Here is a 19,730-nt window from a genome sequence, read left to right on the forward strand (position 1 = left end):
TATGGTTCTCACCACTGTACATATGAAAAGAAAACTGTTGTTTATCTTATAAACTGTTCAAAAGCAAATGACATACAGTATGTCCTTTTTAATAGCCTCTAGGCCTTTATATACTCTTCTAAGAGTCGTTCTGTCATATGCATGAGCTTTTTCTCATTCCTGGGATACTAGCAGAGCCTGTAAGAACAGGATATATTAGCAGCCCTCTTTGCTGATGGGGCAGCCAGAATACATCTAACCAGGCCTGGATTAAAACTGCCAAAGCCACTGGACAATTTCATTCTGAATGTGCACCTCCACCTTTCTGGCAAAAGCATTACTAACCAGATGCAGTGCCCAAAATGAGTGTTTGCAGTTTCTGATCAAAATATGAACATAGCATGAATTGATTGCAATATAAATCTATGTGCAAGGTTGATAGGCATCTTTTTCCTCATGGAAGAGAAGATATAGGTTGGTCCAATTCTTCATGGTTGAGCTATAGAGATACAGGGGAGAGGCATATAAGGAGCAACAACCTACAGTGTCAGTCCAGAATTCGTAGTGTGAAACTCGCTCACCACCGATGCCTGAAGTGCAAGACTGATGTAAGTGCCACAAGTTGAGGAATAGTGGGGGGGGGGGGGGGGGGGGGAGCAGCATTATGACAGGACTGACAGTGGTTCCCATGCTCCACTTCCAGTTCATTCACCAGTGCTGAGTGCCAGCCAAGGAATTGGGCAAATGAGATACTTGCTTGTAGGGTCATGCTATGCCTGTGGCTAAAAGCAGATGCTCCAGTGGGAGCAGTCCTTGGATGTCCACAGCAACAGAGCTAGAACACTTAACAAGGAGTATGGAAATCACATATGATGGGGGACTGTGAAAAGCCTTTGTGGTTAGGAGGCGGTCACACAAACCATCTCTGGCTTCCCTCTAGGCTTCCCTAGTTATTGAATCTATGTGGGGAAAAGGTTAGTCCCACTGCCCTATTCTATTACATTGCCTGTGGCTGTACATATGCTGCCTATGCACTCCACAAAAAAATGAGCTAGATCAGGAAAAAATACCATCAGTAAGAGGCTAGGATGGAGAGGGAATGGATAAATACTACTGAGGGGAAGGGCTGAGAGGAGTCTGGATGCTGCTGGGATTGGATGAGGGACAAGAGGGCAAAGGGCATGGTTAATGGGTAGAGAGTTTGGGGGAGTAGAGAACATGGAAGTCTTTGGTGCCAGAACTGATGCTGCTGCTGGAGGGGGAGACTAGGTCTGTGAGGGGAGAGAAAAGGGGTATACTGGGCAAAAAAATGCAGGAGAGAGGAAAAATATCTTGTGTAAAGGAGGGAGGAGGAAGAAATATTGTGGTGGAGGAGATGGTGAGAAGAGAGCGGAGGACGCTCAGCTAGAACTGGAGATACCAGAGGAGGGGTACTGAACCAAAGTTGCTATCAAAGGAGAGGGATGCTGAGGGAGGAGAGAAGGGAGTAGGACAGTGGCCTTTTAATTTTTCAGTTAGGGGTCGTTTTGAGTCCAAAAAAGCTGAAAGCCAACAAATATCTTCCTTGGGGCCATGACACCAGCTAAAGTTTCTGGACTTCTATCTCCATCAGAACACCTTGCCTCAGTCACACATGCAGAAAACAGAAAAAAACCCTTTTCAATTACAAACCCACAAACTAAAAGTATTAATTGTACACAAACAAACCCCCTAATATGCCAGACTACACACAGTACATCACAAGATAAATAGAAAGAAATGCATTTCTTCCCGAACAGTCAAAAATATAAAAACAATGTAAATTTTCAAAATTGACATATTTCAAACACTAAATTGAAAATAAAAACATTTTACCTACCTTTGTTATCTGGCAATTTTATTTTCCTGATAATCTTGTTCCTTCTATGTTTTTAACTCGATTTCCGAGGCCTCCTTATGCATTTGTTGTTTCTTTCCTCTCCTTCACTTTTTGCACCACACCCATCTTTGGCACCAGTTTTCATATTCAGTTTTCTTCCATTTTTCTGCCTCCATCTCGGATCTATCTTTTCATCTCTTCCCCTCTCCTCCATCCATGTGCACCATCTTTTTCCTCTCTTTTCTCCCACTTCCCTCTGTTCACGTGTACCACGTCTTCCCTCTCCCACTTCCCTCCATCCATGTGCCTTCATCTCATTCCTCTCTCCTCCCATCTTGCCTTCCCCTCCCATTCATCCATGTGCCACCATCTCTTTCCTCCTCCCTCTATCCATATGCCCCCCATTTTTTTAATCTCCTCTGTGCCCTTCCCATTTAGCATCTCTCCCTCCCTCCCCACCCCTACCCCCAGTTCCACCAAATGTTCTCTTCCAATTGATTCTGAAGCCCCCCTCACCATGAAAACTACAAGGAGGTCCACCAATGTGGCAGCAATTCTCTAGCACTGCCTGCAGCTTTCTCTGCACGGTTCCTTTGCTGCGGTCCACCCAAGCAGAAACAGGAAGTTGCTTCAGAGGGGAGTGGACTGTGGCAGAAGAACAGTACAAAGGAGGCCACCAGCAGCAGTAGAGAAACACTGTTGCGCCAGTGCCCTCCTTGTAGTTTTTGAGGTGAGGGGGGCTTTGGAATCCCATGGGGAGCAGTGAGTTGCACAAGAGGTCCTCAAGGGCCACCATTGGCTCTCGGGCCTTGCAATGAAAAACAGTGGTGTAGGATGTTGAGGACCTTGGGTGGGCAGGAGAAAGAAGTTACTGCTGTGGGGTTCAGGGGATTGTTAATGAGCAGAGAGAGAAAAAGATGGGAGTGGATTCTGATGTGGGGGAAAGCTGCTATAAGAGCATGCCATGCTGGAGCTACCATGTTTGTGGGGGCTGCAAGGTTGATGGTTCACCTAGGATACTTAATGTCCTTTGGAAGTGCTGAACAGAGCAGCCAAGCCATCCATTGATTGACAGCAAAACCTGAAAAGGATTGCTTAAAAAATATTTATTTCTTTGTATATGAAGAGAAAAGAAAACATAGAAAAAGACGGTGCCAACAGGGAACACAGACACATGGCAGCCACCAGAAAGAGTAGGAAGGTTTCATGATTTGGACATGCCACGGATGGTCTTGTGCTCCTTCATGGCTTTCTCCCACTCCTTCCCATTGATCTGCTCTACATTAATGCTGAGCACTGTCCCATCATCATCCAGGCAGTGGGGAGCTACACCTGGAAATCAGAAAGGGAAGAAGTTACACAAAACAGTCATGCCCCTTTTAATATTACCCTAAAGGAGGGAATACTGTAGGTACACACTGAGCAAGAAAGGTCTTTTAAATTCTAGATTGTCTTTTCAAGGACCTGATACTAGCATTCAAATCCTTGCATGAATGGCACCAGCCTACGTGATGACTAAGCTTCCTCCATATGTGCCGAACTAGTCCCTCTGCTCCCAGGATGAAATAAGCCTCAAAATGCCCCCTGGTCGTGCCCTTCAACTGCAAACCGACGGTCCTATTCCCACTTCATACTGAGTCACTGGAATCGACTGCCCCTGCAGATAAGATTCTTTGATGGACTCCTCAGCTTTAGAAAAGCTATAAAAACATAACCTTTTCACCTAAAACCCTACTTTAACTGATAGACTACAAAGAGATGTATATTGGTACCAGAACCAGTATGTGTCGCATAAGGTTAACTTGTATCATACATTGTAATTTTCTGTGTGTCAAATTAGGTATAAGTTGTACTGGAAACCTTACATTGTAAGGACAACCATGACAAATTGTAACCAGTAAACTATATATTATCATTAGCCCCTAGCATGTATCAAGTTAGGATTAAAACTTGTACACAAATTATGTATGTTAAACCTGTAACCCATTCTGAGCTCTTTCGGGACAACGGGCTAGAAAACAAATTAAAAAAATAAATTCTAGATTACAATCAAGCAGTTTAATAATGCAGTCAACTTCCCCCTTTTGATAGTTTTGTTACTTGCTTTGAAAGTGCAGCTATGAATTGCTAAACCTGCACAAATAATCTGATCTGATTGGCTAATACCTCTGCCCCCAAATCTTTATTATTATATATGCAACAATTTTGTTAAATACACAGAAAACAAATGTTTCCCTTTATAGTCCTCAGTGTTGAGAGTACTTACCGTACCCATCTGGATTGGAACGGGGTCTATAGAAGCTCTGCACTCCACACGTCTTGCAAAATGTGTGCTTGGCTTTGTGAGTATTGAAGGTGTACGTTGTCAAATTGTCTGAACCCTGAACCATAAAGACAGAGATTGCTGTCATCTCATTCAACTCAAAAACTATTTATTTTAATATTCTTCTTTACTCATAGAAAAATTAGAGAACATATTACCTACAACATTGATAAGAGTTAAACCACAAAATAACATTTTAAAAATGGACAAAATTTCAGAGTAAAAAAGATTGTGGGTATTCTGACTGTGAGACTGGAAAGAAAAAGTTATGACACAGAATCTTCAACATGTTGGTTCGGGAAGGAAGTTTCTTTCACTGTGCTAGAGTTGGCTACAGATAGGCCATGTTTGATTTTTTTTTTTTTTTTTTTGCAGTATATGTTATAGCTTAATGTGCTTTCACGAGTCCAGTGCGTTCCCGCTGACTATGTTCCTTTTCCTTTTTGAATTTATTTTTCTTAGATAGCATTAGCGTTGAATGTCAACAGAAGTAATTCTCCTGAAGACGCTCCATGTAGAGTGAAACGGAGACGCTCCGTCGAGAGTATCCAAGCACTTTACAGAGCGCTTGAGCACTTTTAAGCCACTGTTTAAGCATTCTAAAATCATTTATCAATGGCTTAAAGATGGTGGTTGAAGAAGATAAGTTAAGTACAGAAGTTAAATAAAAAAATATATATCTTTTAAACAGTAGTAGCTAACGCTATTTATTTGGAAATTTGATATTTAGAAGTAAAATTGTAGATAATAAAAATAAATATATAAAAAGAGAACTGTAAGGGGACCAATGATAGCTTGCATTAAGGCTGTATTGACAAGGCGAGTTCTAACGTCATTAACAGCTGCAGGCACTTGAGGTATCCCTTCTCTAGTAAAATAACGGTAAAATAAAAAGTAGTAAGTAGTAAGATCAACGATTAAAGGAAGGAACACTGTCAAGCAGAGTTCATCTATTTTTTGATAGAGTAAGTAGTCAAAGACAGTTTTTTATTGAGTGTTCAATAGCTTAACATGGGACAGTTAGAAAATAGAAGAGCAGTGCACTCGCTGGACATTTGAATACCCTTTAACCATGCTAGCTAATATTTTCTTCTTAAAAGCCTCTTAGTATAGTAATTATTCCTAATGCAATCATGAGGATTTTACAATCTTTTCCAAAAATTTCAATACATGTTACAATTAATAATCCAAGTACAATAAGTCAGCAGACTTCCCTTCCAAGTCTGGCTCCTGCCAAATACCTTTAACAGCTTGAAGCGGGCAGCAGGGACAATAAAGTGGCGATTCTGCTTCTTCACACAGATGCTGCAGCTGGAAAGACGGAAAGAGAGCAAACTGAACATGGAATTACATGACTACTTCCCAGACAGTTCCAACAGTTTTTTGTATATCTATGAGGACTCAGGTTCTACTGTGAGTGGGTCTGCTCAGAGAAGTCAGGGTAAATAGTAGAATCACTGCCCTGCTAGGGTGGTCCAAAAAAATTAACACATTTCATTTGTCCACAAGACTAATTTAATTCCTTTATATAAAAAGGAAAACAACAGAAAATTTTACTTTAAACAAAGTTTAGAGGTCGCCCCATCTTGCTATTTTTTTATAACTACCGCTAAACTTAACAGTATACAGTATTGCAATTCTTGTGCACTTGACAATCAACGGTCTATGACAAACGAACCACCTCTGATGCAGAAGGAAACTTCTTTCTGTGTCTGGCCACCAGCTGAAGAACAAATTGTTTTTGTTCTTCAACTTTTATCAAAGTATCATATTTTTCAATCAGGCTTATCCCTCGTTCTGCTGCATCATTAACAACAATCAGTTTGGATGCCTGATTCCAAAGTTCCTTGAAAACTGGATCGTCAATCCACTCTGTGGGATGTTTCTTCAGGAAAATTCAGATGTTATATGGGTAACTGCTTTGGTCTACCTTTCCTCATACCTCGCTTTTTTCATGATTTTCTTTTCCTTGTGCTGCCTCTCACTACATTCTTTTGCAGTTGTTTGAAGGTCAACTCTACTCATACAGCAAGAAAACACGTTCTGCCTTTGCTTCTATAAGATCTTCATTTTTATGTTCAGTCATAACATCTCGTATCAAACAACTGCTTGAGTTCACTTTTAAAGATTTTTTTCTTTCTATCACCTCATTGATGAGTTCTGTGTTTCTTTAGGGACAAATACTCTTCGTGTAGTTTTTCAACTTCCTGACTCACATGCCAACTTATAAATTTCTGGTAAAGGTTTTCATCATTATAGAGATGAAAATTGACCACGTGGCAGTCTAGCAGTTGAGAGCTGTCAGACTGACTTCCCAAGGAGCTAGTTTTCAGATGCAGACCACAAATTAATTATACGCAATCACCTGGGGTGACCTCTAAATATTGTCTAATAAAGCTGAAAGTTGACACATGAGTAAGACATACCAAGTGGACAAAAATAAGGGGAAGATTCTCAAATTTTCACAGTAAAATCTGATGGGCCGCTATTGTGGCTGCTATTGTAAGGATTTCAAAAAGGTGAGTCGTTCTTTAAACATTGCACATGCAAATGAGGTTGGTGGACGGTTGCTAAATTTACATGTGCCGATTGCTGGTGATAGCAATTGGCACATGCGCAGAATAAACGTACAAATAAAAAATATATAAAAAGACCCCAAATTGAAGATCAGCAGGAGGGATGTCGACTCCCTCCTGCCGCCAACATCATGCAACCCCCCCCCCCCCAGCAGTGGGAGGGATGCCCACTCCCTCCCACCACTGCCATTAAGCAAAACCCCCAGCCACCCCACAGGCAGCGAGAGGGATGCCCATTCCCTCCTGCTGCTGCCATAAAGCACCCCCCCCGATGCCCACTGCCAAGCAACCCCCTCTGACATCCCCCCCGAGCAGATGGAGAGATGCCCATTCCCTCCTGCAGTCAAGCAAACCCTCTAGACACACCCCCAGGCAGTGGGAGGGGTGCTCACTCCCTCTCACCACCACCATCGTACCCCTGATGACCCCCCCCCCCCGTGCATCCATTGACCCTCCCTCCCCTCCCCCTTACTATAGAAGGGGCCTTAAGCAACTTGGGCAAATCAGAGCCAGGAAGGGGCCTAAGGCGCTGATTAGCCAGGCGCTTAAAACCCCTCCATTGAGATGGGCCTTTGGCATCTGGGCCAATCAGGGACTTATGCTGGGGAGGTGGGAGTGAGGTAAAAAATGTCAAGAGTTGGCCGGGACAGGAGCTGGAAGGGATCCCTCCTGTCCCGGCCCACCAGGTCATATGGCAGGCCTGCAGCACATCAGGAGAGAGGGGGGGGGGGACAGTGGAGAGCCTGGCAGGGAGGAAGGGGGACAGGGTGGAGATCCAGGGAGGGGGCTGGGTGCACAGCCTGGCGAGGGAGGGAGAGAGGGCAGGGCACAGATCCTGGCAGGGCAGGGTACATGAATATTACCCCCCCCCCCCAGCAGCTTATATTCAAGTCAACCTTTTTTCCTCCTTTTTTTGGGGGGAAAAGGGTACCTCATTTTATACTTGGATCAACTTATATTCGAGTATACAGTATATGGTAATACAATGAAAAAAAAGTGTGATAATATATCTGGCCATTAGATGTCAGTCTCAATAGCTTTCAAACTGCATTTTAGAGTTTTAATTATGGGATGCCACTGTCCCAAGGTAATTTCTCCACAGGTAGGAGAAAGTACACACATCAGCCAGTGACTGTTCACTTTCTAGATATCATGGTACAAAGCAACCATTTAGAAAGGTGTATGGTTTAGTCACAGTGGAATATACAACAAACTGATTCATAGAAACATTATGGCAGATAATGGCCCATCTAATTTGCCCATCCGCAGTAACCATTATCTCTTCCTCTAAGAGATCCCACTGCCTATCCCATGTCTTCTTGAATTCAGACGTGTATTTCATATTCTAAGACCCAGCTTAGTATAGAGAGGCATGTACCACTACCTCTCACACTTCTGCCACAGCCTTATTTCTGTCTCATATTCATTCAGATTTGCATTTCATTTTCTTTGTATGAATGTGAGAGCTTATCCCAGTCTCCAACATACTCTGCTAGGGGGGTGAGGTTCATTCATGCCTATCATAATCTGTTCAAAATTAATCTCTTTGGAGACATTACCCTGAAATAACAAGACATTGCCCTGAAAATAACATTACCCTGCAAATACATACGTACATACAGAGAAGTCAGAAAGTGTTCCATGTTTGCATGCTTTTCCCCTTTTGTCTGCTTCTGGGGCAAATTATTTATATATATATATATATATATATATATATATATATATATATATAATTTTTTATTTTTTTTTAGATTAGCAGGTAGATTTACCTCTTTATTTGGCTTAAAGCTTTCTCTCTTTGCAAGCACTTGTGTTCATTCCTTTTTACATCTGCAAGTGTTTTAATCTGCTTGAAAATTTGTACTCCTGTCTTGAATTGCTGTGATGTAATGTCCGTTATGATGGACAGTATATCAAGAAAATTAAATATATGAGTTTGAATACATTTATTAGAAGATGTCTTCTGCTTGCTCTGGCTATTTATATTTTGTATCTTGACTACATTAATACTGTATTGGTTATTAAAACTGAGGTATCTGTGTTGTTTTAACTTGCAAATTCGGAGGGGGGAGGCAATATACTACTGTAAGAATTAAAATCAGCTTTGGTTTTTCATAAGCATAAACACACTAAGAAATTATTTAGGGCCTAGATCAGTTCAAAAACCCTCCCCCAACTCACTGTTATTATTTTCTTAAAACCTGGCTTGAGCACTGCTCCTCCTCCTGAGGCCCCTCTTGCACCTCCCACATGTTCAGATTAGAAAGATGCCTCCTTCTGGGGTGCCCCCAGCCAGCTGTGAGGAGAGGGAGCTGGCACTCACTTGCAGTCAAAAACATGTAGATCCGTGGAAGCCCAGACTTCAAAGCGTACAGCCCCACAGTGACAGCCTCCTGTGTGCTTGACCAGCCCTTTGTACTCACTGTATTAGAGGAAAAACAGGAGAAAAGGGAATCAGACCGGTTCAAAGTGCGCATCTAGCTGAGAAAGAGTTAATTGGAATTCAATTACCAAAGACTCTGCTATAGCAATATTCTCTCATCCTTTCTGTCTTATCTCTGTCCTATTAGAGGCAGTGTGTTTTGCTAATCACCATAGCAACAGCGCAATTAAAGCATCTCAGTCTCTGGATAAAGATCTAGCTATAACATAGATAGGTTGTTTTGTTTTTTTCCAGTTCTAGCTAGTAAATTCTGTGATGTTTATTTTCAAACCAAGCAATTGTTGTGTGTCCATGTTGAAGATCTCAGATAATAATGGTAATACTTCATTGCCTTGGGTACAAAACTTAGACTATGAGTCCCTTTGAGACAGAGAAGGTAGCTTATATAATATGTACAGCATTGCATATGTCTAGTAGTGCTATAAAATTAAGTTGTAGTAGAACCTGCTCTATGATTATCTAGATGCCCAGCAGCCTTTTCTTCATAGATATGCTGTTTGTTCTTCTGGCTGTTTGAAAGTGGAGCATGCTACCTGAAGCATAATATGCAAACAGTCTACAAGACACTAATGTGAACCCAGGGCTTTTAGGGAGAAAATAAAGCACTCCTCAGTGTTACAAGCAAAACATGGATCATCCAAGGCAGTGTATGGCAAGAAGAAGCCAGACCTACAAATAGCTCACATAATCTAATCTAATCTTCAATTTATATACCGGATCATTTCCTTAAGAAGCTCATAATCAAAACTTAAATGCATCTAAAAACCCACCCAAGTTGGTACTTGGACGATCAAAAAGACAGGTCGTCCAAGTGCCGATAAAAGAAATGGCTTTTTTAGACATATACAGGAACATTTTAGGCCTCTGAATCCCACTGTGTGCCCAGAGCTGAAAGGGGTATTTTTGGAGTAGTAGTTTGGGCTGGATGTGGGCTGACCTAGACTTTGTCATCCTGCAGGAATAATTGAATGAAGACTGCCTAGACAAAACTTATACATTGTGAGTTAAAGAAAGGTATAAGTGCCCAAAAGGTATCCAAAGTGACCAGATAACCACTGCAGAGACAAAGTAAAGACCCACACACACTTCCCCCATGTTCTCTGACCCCACTGCACCCCCACCAAGTGCAGAATAAAAACGTATATATCTGCCTCCGGAACATCTGCACCTAGCATAGGAAAGCCTAGTAGAGCTGCACAGAGATGGCTTAAGTAGTCGGGGGGTGTGGACTGGTGAACCTTAGAGAGGAGGACCCAGGCCCATAAGCCACTACATTCATGGTGGAACATGTAACCCACCAACCCTCCCACCCCCCAAATCCTACTGTACTGCCATATAGGTGCCACCTGCAACCATAAGGGCTATTGGGGTTGTAGACAGGTGATTATAGTGGGTTTTGGGGGACTCACCATGACATATGGGAGTTCTGGTGAGATGTTTATGTGGCACCCTTTTTGTGAAGTTCAAAAAGTGCCCTGTAAGGTGCTCCTCTGCTCTGTTGCTATGTCTGGGTGGCCAGTCTATCACAATGCTGGCCCCTCCCACATCCAAAAGGTCTTGTTCTGAGCATATGGGACTTGGATGAATTTTTGGTCGAGAATGTGGTATAAAGATAGATGTAGTGGTGGTCTGGAAGATCAAACGCCTGGACATACAGATAGACAATTTTGGGGGGAAAAAACATATTTTGGATGTACTTTTTGAGTGGACATTTTGCCGCTGCCAACTACGTCCAAATTGGACTTAGATGTTTCTTTTGATTATGCCCCTCCATGTCTCACCATATTCTATTTTTTACCATGCTTTTTAAACTTTGTTCTGCCATCTTTGTCAGACTTGCCCCAGGCATGTTAGATAGATTGTGATCCCACTGGGACAGACAGGGAACAATGCTTGAGTACCTGAATAAATTCATATAAACCATTCTGAGCTCCTCCGGGAGAATGGTATAGAAAATTGAATAAATAAATATCAACACAATAGACATTAAAATGTGTTAATAGACAGCATAGGGTGTTAAGTGAAGATGTGGATCATAGATTAAGAATTTCAGGAATTAGGTAGAAAATAAGAATGATTAATAAGAAAAACTAGCATGAAAATGGGAGTGGCTAAGCAAGTCTTGCTATAGTATGTACAGCTAGTGTTAGCCTTTTTTTGGGTGATTAGCTGGTTGGCTACTTCTTCCATTACAGGACTGAGAGAAGTAATCAAAACAGTTCATGGGTTTGGAAGTTTGCTATCACTCCATCCAAACCATCCCAGGTCTCTTCCTTACTGATCAGAGACAACATAGATATAGTATGTATACATGGAGCCTCCAGGGGAGCTATCAGAGCTGGCATAGTTACATGACTGAATCACCCATGTGTGGCTAACTTATCCCACTGTCCTTTTACACCAAACTACAATGGTGTCAGGCACTAGCCTACAGCTTTGGTCTTCACTGGCTACATCAGCAAAAGCCAACTCCTGCAGTATACAGTGTATGCTTCATAGGTTCCAGATCAGATTTCATTTTTTGAATGCTAAAACCTTTACATAAATTTGTTCGATGCTGAGTTAGCTATAAAACAATGCTGAGAAGGCTGATTTCTCAAGTTAAGGTCTCACCATCTTCTTTCCAGCTCTCGGACCAGAAGTGATAAATCAATCTGGCCTTCAGAGCCAGTTTCTTGAACCTATTTAGGGACTTACTTGAGTGGGTCTACACAAAATAACTTTAATTAAACTGGTTTTGTGATGGTGATCTGTTGTTGTAACTGATGTAAACACCATGTTTATTCCATGTGTATAAAGTAATTGAGAGATAAGAACCTGTGTCTCTCTGATATATTTATTTTATTTCTTCCATTTGTGCGTCACACATACCTATACAAGCTCTAGACGACATTACAGAGGAAGGGGTTAGAAGAGGGTATGGAGGGCAGGAAAGGAGTGGAGAGGAGAGAAGTATGTAGAATATTTCATAGAAATTCCTAACTTTACAGATAGGAGCACCATTTATGTAAATTATATCTAAATGAATTAAAGTAATATGTAAAATATATATTGCATTTGAGTCTTCACAGAATTTGCTGAAATATTATGAACCTGTGCTATTTGCAGCCCAGATTTAATTCACACAGGCCATAACTGTAAGGCAATCAAATTCATACAGGTGAAGGCACAGTTCCTCATTTTAGTTTAAGCAATGTATTTATGCAAATGTGCCTCTCTTCCTTTCAAAATGGTTTCAAGCAGTCCATTTAATTTCAGCATCTGGCCATGCTATAGTTCTCAATTTTGGGAGCTGGCAGGCACAACTTATGAAAGAACTCCGATACAGAAAATGGTAAAAGCACTAAATACTCTAGGAAAGTGGTTCCCAACCCTGTCCTGGAGGACCACCAGCCAGTCATGTTTCACATGGGGCAGATTTGCATGCCTGTCACCTCCATTATATGCAAATCTCTCTCATGAATATTCTTGGGGCTATCCCAAAAACCCGACTGGCTGGTAGTCCTCCAGGACAGGGTTGGGAACCACTGCTCTAGGACTTGAAGGACTATTGGGTAAGGTGAAGCAAAGTGGTAATATGAATATTTTGTACCTTGTTTAATGATTCTGTATGACTGTAAACATGTCTTGTTCAAGCAGGCAGATGTGTATTTCTCCTCATGAATAGATTTAAAATGCACCCAGCAAATGCCCTTGGGTCTAGCATCTGTGCAGTCCACTCCTCCCCATGGTCTTTAAACCTAGTGCTTCTTTCCTACCTCCAAGGTCTTGTTCTGCCCCTGACTTTCATCAGGCCTCGTCCCAGCTGCAGGGTTCTTTTAGCTGCTACCTGACCTAATTACCTTCTCACCAGCCACTTCATCCTATCCCATGCCCTGTACATGTGTTCTGACCTACTTGTTTCATACCCTGCACTGGCTGGTGGCCAGAAACAATATTTTATTGTACTTCTAGCAGTTTTGTGAAAAGGGAACATTGCTTTGTTTTTGTTTGTTTCCTCTCCTCTCTGTATCTCTCCTTCCTTTTTATATGTCTGCTCTCTGTTTTCTCTCAAGTCTAAGCTCTTTATTTTCCTTCCTCCTCTGTTTCTTTGCTCTGATTTTCCCTACCTCCTTCCATCCTTTCTCTCTTGTCTTTATTTCCTTCCCCACTATTTACAACCAACCCAAGTGTCTCTGATATTCCTTGTACCCTGCTTCCATGCAATGTCTTTATGCATCTCTGGTTTCTCCCTCTCTGTTGGTTTCCCATCCCCCTTCAATCTACCTTTCAGTACCTTGGGCTAGATTCACTAAGCACCCCGATTAACTTCTGAGCACTTAGTGACCCCTTTTCCCTCTGACCCGATTTACTAAACTCGTCCCGATCATCCTCCGATCCGCACATGCAAATGAGGGGTAATGGCATTCGAATGCAGGCAGGTAGCAATTCACAAAAAAAAAAAAAGAGGGACACCGACTAGGCTGACCGATCAAAAATAAGCGACTGTTGAGGACCAGTCGCTCAGGTCCTTTCCGACTGCCCTGCCTTCTGCCGCCCTGCTCTCAGCTCCGATCTGCTCTCAGCCCCGATCTCCTGTTCTTGCCCCAAATCTCTACAGCTCTTGCCCAGAATCTCTCCAGCTCCCACCCTGAATCTCTCCTATTCTCACCCCAAATCTCTCCTGCCACCCCGACTCTCCTGCCCTTCCCCACAGTGCAAGCCTGTGGTTTTAACCCGCGGGTTTAAAGCGAGTTAAAACCACAGGCTTGCAAAGAAAAAAAAGCAAGTTTCTTGCTCGGCTGGGCACGGAGAGCCAGCGCATTGCGCAGACCATCTATAGATAGTCTGCGCATGTGTCGGGATCGCTGTAGAGCGATCAGGGCAGTCGGTTGGAGGTGTTATTCCGATCGTCCTCATTTGCATGAGGGCGATTTGTGAATCAGCCCCCCCCCCCTCCCGGATCGGATGCAATCCATGCCTTTAGTGAATCTAGATCATTGTTCTTTTATCCTTCTCTGTCTGTTCTGTCTCTTTTCCCCAATTTCCCCCCAGTGGCGTACCAAGGGGAGAGCGGGGGGGGAGGGCAGTCTGCCTCGGGTGCATGCCCCAAGAGGGTGCACAGCTGGCCACTCACCGTGGAATAGTCTGCCATCGGGGAATAGGCTGCCACTGCCGCCATCGGAAACAAGCCGACGCCAAGTTCTCCCTGCTTTTCTTCCCCACAGGGCTGACCAACTTTCGCCACCCGACGTCAATTCTGACATCGGAGAGAACATTCTGGGCCAGCCAATCGCTGCCTGGCATGGAGAAAGAAGGGGGCAGGGTGAAAGAAAGAAATGGGGCACGGAGAGAGAGAAAGACAGACGTACAGAAAGAAAGGGGACAGGGTGAAAGAAAAAAAGAAATGGGGCACGGAGAGAGAGAAAAACAGACATAGAGAAAGAAAGGGGGCATGGAGAGAGAAAGAAAGAAGGGGCAGGGTGAAAGAAAGAAAGAAATGGGGCACGGAGAGAGAGAAAAAGACAGACATACAGAAACAAAGGGGGCATAGAGAGAGAAAGAAAGAAGGGGGCAGGATGAAACAAAGAAAAAGTTGGGGGAGGGAATGAGGTCTGGAGGAGAGGAAGCATACAGGAGGCTGAAAGAAGGGAAGAAATATTGGATGCACAGTCAGAAGAATAAAGTGCAACCAGAGACTGGTAGGAAAAATGATTTTATTTCCAATTTAGTGATCAAAATGTGTCCGTTTTGAGAATTTATATATGCTGTCTATATTTTGCACTTTGGCCCCCTTTTACTAAACCGCAATAGCAGTTTTTAGCATAGGGAGCTTATGAGCGTCGAGAGCAGCGTGGGGCATTCAGCGCAGCTCCCTGCGCTAAAAAACACTCGCGGTTTAGTAAAAAGGGAGGGAGTATATTTGTCTATTTTTGTATATACTTCCCCCTCCCCATTCATGGTTTCGGCAATCGCGATTTCACATATTCGCGATTTTTTGGGGAGGGGGAAAAAAAGAACCCCCACACACACAGTTTATAATAATAATAATAATAATAACTTTATTTTTCTATACCGCCATAGTCAGGCGACTTCTAGGCGGTTTACATTGTAAGAAGGCTGGACATTCAGCGAATAACAAAAGGTCTTAATACAAAACAATAAGTCTACATACAATACATAACAATAGAGTACAGTGCAATACAATACAGTGAGTCTAAATACAATACAATACAATAAGACTAGATACAATACCATACAATGTGTCTAATACAATATAATAGTCTAATGGGAAACTAACGTGCTAATTGGAGTTCTATGGGTAATGAATACCTGAATACTTTAGAGCTTACATATGAGTAGGAGTTCTATGAGTAGAGGATATCTGAATAGATGAGGAGCTTCTTGAGAGGAAGAAAAGGCGTTTGCGGGGAGGGGAGTCCTAGTGAGGGAGGGTCCTAGTGAGGAAGGGGACAGTTTTAGTCAACGAATTTTGCGAATAGGGCGGTTTTGATCGATTTACGGAATGCACTGTAAGACAGATTGGGTTCGTTTATGTAGTTTTTCAGCCAAACTTGCTGTCTGCTTGCTTGGAACTTAAAGGTTCTATCCAGGAATGATTTGTATCTGCAGCCTGTAATCTTTGGGTATGCAAAGATGTTTTTGTTTCTGGTTGCTCGTGTGGGGTTGTGCAGGATGAAGTGAGTTTGCAAGTATGAAGGTGCTAGTCCCCAGGCTTGCCTGAAACAGGTGCAAGCAAATTTGAATAGCATTCGCGCTTCTATTGGAAGCCAATGCAGTTTTTTATAGTAGGGGCTGATGTGATCATTTTTTCTTAGTCCGAAAATTAGGCGAACGGCGGTGTTTTGTATTAATCTCAGTTTTTTTATTGTTTTTTGTGGGATGCCCAGGTAGATGATGTTGCAGTAGTCAAGAATGGGTAGGATCAGTGCCTGTACCAGCAACCTGAATGAAGTTGGGTCAAAGTATTTTTTTATGGTCCTTAGTTTCCATAGCGTGTAAAAACATTTTTTCACTAGTGAGTTTGTGTGGTCAGTCATAGTTAGATGAGTGTCTAGAGTGATACCGAGTATTTTTATGTTTTTGGAAATTGGGTATTCATGATTGTTTATTTTTATCGATGTTCTCGTAATTTTGTCATTAGGACTAGCCAGAAAGACTTTTGTTTTCTCTGCGTTTAGTTTTAGTTTGAAATTAGTGGTCCATTTATCAATTTCGGTCATTATGTTTGAGAGGTTGTCTACAGTTTCTTTTGTGATGTCGTTTATGGGGATTAGAATGGATATGTCGTCTGCGTAAATGTAGTGTATTAAGTTGAGTTTTTTAGGAGGAGACCTAAGGAGGCAATGTAGATATTGAAATGGGTGGGCGATAGGGGGGAACCTTGAGGTACGCCTGAAGGGTTTTTCCATGGTTTGGAGTAGTTTTCGTTGCTGATTACTTGGTAGGATCTGTTTATTAGGAATTCTTGGAACCATTTCTTTGCCTTTCCAGAAATTCCCATTACTTCAAGGCACAGCAGCATGATTTCATGGTCTACCAAGTCGAACGCGCTGCTGAGGTCTAATTGTAGGATCAGTGCGCTTTTGCCTTTGCTAAAGAGATCATAAAGGTGATTCAGTAAGAAGGCTAAGACAGTTTCTGTGTTGTATCCTTTCCTGAATCCTGATTGGTGTTCACTAAGGATGTTAAATTTGTCCAGGTAGTTTACTAGTTGAAGGTTGACCTTCCTGTATCTTTGTGAAGAGGGGAATGCTTGCTATGGGTCTGAAATTGGATGTCAGAGCTGAAGAGGTTTTCCGATCTTTGGGGATTGGAGTGATTAGTATGTGACCCATTTTTTTGTTTAGCCTTCCCCCCGGCATCCCGGCCTTACCTGGTGGTCTAGCGGGCTTTCGGGGCAGGAGCGATCTTCCTACACTCCTGCCCCGTGTAGATCGCCAATAGGAAATGGCTGTGGGGAGTTCCCGTCGTAGTCTCGAGAGACTACGGGAACTCACGGCAGCTATTTCCTATTGGCGATCTGCACAGGGCAGGAGCGTAGGAAGATCACTCATGCCCTGAAAGCCCGCTAGACCACCAGGTAAGGCTGGGATGCCGGGGGAAGGCAAGAGGGAGGCGGGGTTGGGTCAGAGCCGGACCAGAAGATATTAGCAGTATTTCACCATTCGTGGTCCGGTTCTGCCCCTATCCCCCGCGAATCCGGAGGGAGAAGTGTAGTTGTTACTGAGGTGACATTGTATAAAGTCATCTGCCTTGACCTCTTTGAAAACGCGCAGAATATAAATGATAATTAACATTTTCTCTGCATACAGTGTGCTTTGTGTTTTTAATTTTTATTATTGATAGATCATTTTGACTTGGCTACAAAGTTAAGGGGGAGGGAGGGAGGGGAGCTGCTGAAAGACATCTAGTAATCCTTGCAGGCTTGACTGTGCAGGGAATTATTTTTGTAAAATCATGTTTTGTTATGTGACTGGCATTATTTAGACTTTAATTTCTATGAATGAATAGAATGAAAATGATATAAAATTACTTTCTTGTTTTTATGTGTGTGCGCTGAAAGAAAGTGGAGAGAGAGTGGGCTGAGGATGCTGAAGGGAAATATGGAAGAGAGAGTGGGGAGAAGACGCTGATTTATAAATTGACAATTTTACAGAATATTGTTTCTTTTTATACTTTAATATAATAAGTTCAATATAAAACAATTCAAGGCTTGTGTGGATGGAATCAGGTGGTTTGCGGGGATGGGGACCGAGCTTACAGGGATTAGTCCAATAAAATTATATTTTCTTATTTCTCATTATTTGTTAATTTGTAAAGTGGTGATTGTTATGTATCAGTTTTTTCAAATTTACATCTACTGTCGTATTTTGCACAGTATTAGAGGACATGTGTTACTGTTTTTGTGGTGTTGCATTGTATGCAGCGTCTGGTTTCTTGGTGGTTCAGTTTAACTTTTGTCTACATATTTCTATTTTTAGTTTGTGATTATTCCATATTGGGCGAGGGTATATCTCTGTTCTGTGTGTATGAAAAGAACATAGTTTTCAGTTGGCATTGACTGCAGGATCAATTGACTGTGCGGGATCTGGCTTTTTTTTAGCTTGTTTAGTTTTACAATGTATGTGTTGATGTTCTAGTGCTCACTGCAGTGTTTAAGATACTGTCTTTTCATAGGTACACTCTTGTGCATATGTGGATTGTCACTAAAAATCATATTTTTCATATAGATGGGGGGGTGTCAAAAAATGATGGGCCCTGGGTGTCACATATGCTAGGTACGCTACTGTCCCCCCCCCCCCCCCCACACACACCTTTTTTTGTCTGGTTTTCTCTAATCTTCTCTTGCTATCTCTTCTTTGGCTTCCTATCCATCTATTCTTTTCTGGTATCTCTCTTCCCCTATTTATTATAACAGTACGTGGAACATGTCATGCCTTTCTCCTCCCCAGATTCATTCCGCTGCTGTTTTTCTTCCTTTCTCTCTCGCTCCCCCTATGTCTGGTATTATCATTATTTCCTTTCTGTGCCACAATCCAAGCGGTTTACATATTTCAGTCGTACTTTCTCTCTTCTCTGCCTAGTGTGCGACTCCGCTAGGTCTCCCAGGGCCCCTCCTCCTCCCTCTCTCAAGCTCTGGCTCTCTTTCTGCCCTATAGGCAGGCCCCGGTCGCTTCGTTAAGGACGTACCAAGGCAGGCAAAGGTTGTGGCTCTAGAGACGCAGCAGGGAAAGTGGGAAAACAGCTGGGAATATTTTGTGACCTTCCCCAGCTTGACAGTGCAGCCCATTGGTTGGTTCCAGTACCTTGTTGGAGCAGAGGCTCTCTCCACCTCTTTAAACCCCACAACGAATTATTTTTTTTTTTTTTAAATCGAGCCCTGCCCGGGTACTCACAAGGAATCCAGCAGCAGTTTGGCCGCCTCTTCCGCGCTCAGGCTGCGCTGCTTCAGAAAGCTGAGCCAGCGCTGCCTCTGCGCCCCCAGCTCCAGCAGCGGCTCCTCCTCGCTCTCCCTCGGTTCCTCTTTGCCCGGCAGCGGGGCTGGCTTTCTGCCCCTGCGCTTCTTCGGGGTTACAGCCAAGCTCTTGCTCCCCGGAGATTTCTCCGCTGCAGACGGCGCTTTCGCCCCCTTGCCCGGTGCCTTTCTGGCCTTCACCATGTTCGCTTTCTTGCTTGCAGCTGACAACTTTCTCTCCCTTTGCAGCTTCACGGGGATCCCCCCGCTTGGCTTAGTATCCCCCCCACAATACGGCTGCTGCGCTGGCTCCCCAGTTCCAGGGTCTACTAGGATGCCAGTCGGAGACTTTCCAGTGGGGGGCAGCAGAGAGCCCTCTTCCTTAGGCTTCCTGCTCCTTTGAAATTGCTTCTTGCCTCTCCCCGATACAAAATGTACAAACATACCTACTGTATACACACACATTCCTTTATGATTTATTGGCTTTTGATATACGGCTTTTTTAGACTAACATTAAGGTGCTTTACAATAAAAGGGTAAGACGGATACACAGAATCAAACGAACAGCTCCAGACATGAACAGTTACAATAAC

At 42.9% G+C, this 19,730-nt stretch overlaps 1 protein-coding gene across 1 annotated transcript; it reads right to left on the bottom strand.

Moving 5' to 3' along the window:
• Positions 1–2,924: 2,924 nt before the first annotated feature.
• Positions 2,925–19,527, bottom strand: CENPV (centromere protein V). Its single transcript, XM_033922044.1, has 5 exons — positions 19,079–19,527; positions 9,060–9,158; positions 5,402–5,471; positions 4,104–4,218; positions 2,925–3,169 (listed from the first exon to the last, which is right to left on the bottom strand). Exons 1-5 carry the CDS (start codon positions 19,339–19,341, stop codon positions 3,042–3,044), a joined length of 675 nt encoding a protein of 224 aa, XP_033777935.1. The 5' UTR covers positions 19,342–19,527; the 3' UTR covers positions 2,925–3,041.
• Positions 19,528–19,730: the final 203 nt, after the last annotated feature.

Source organism: Geotrypetes seraphini, chromosome 15 (genome assembly GCF_902459505.1).
Source record: "Geotrypetes seraphini chromosome 15, aGeoSer1.1, whole genome shotgun sequence".
In the NCBI taxonomy this organism is placed as follows: Eukaryota; Metazoa; Chordata; class Amphibia; order Gymnophiona; family Dermophiidae; genus Geotrypetes; species Geotrypetes seraphini.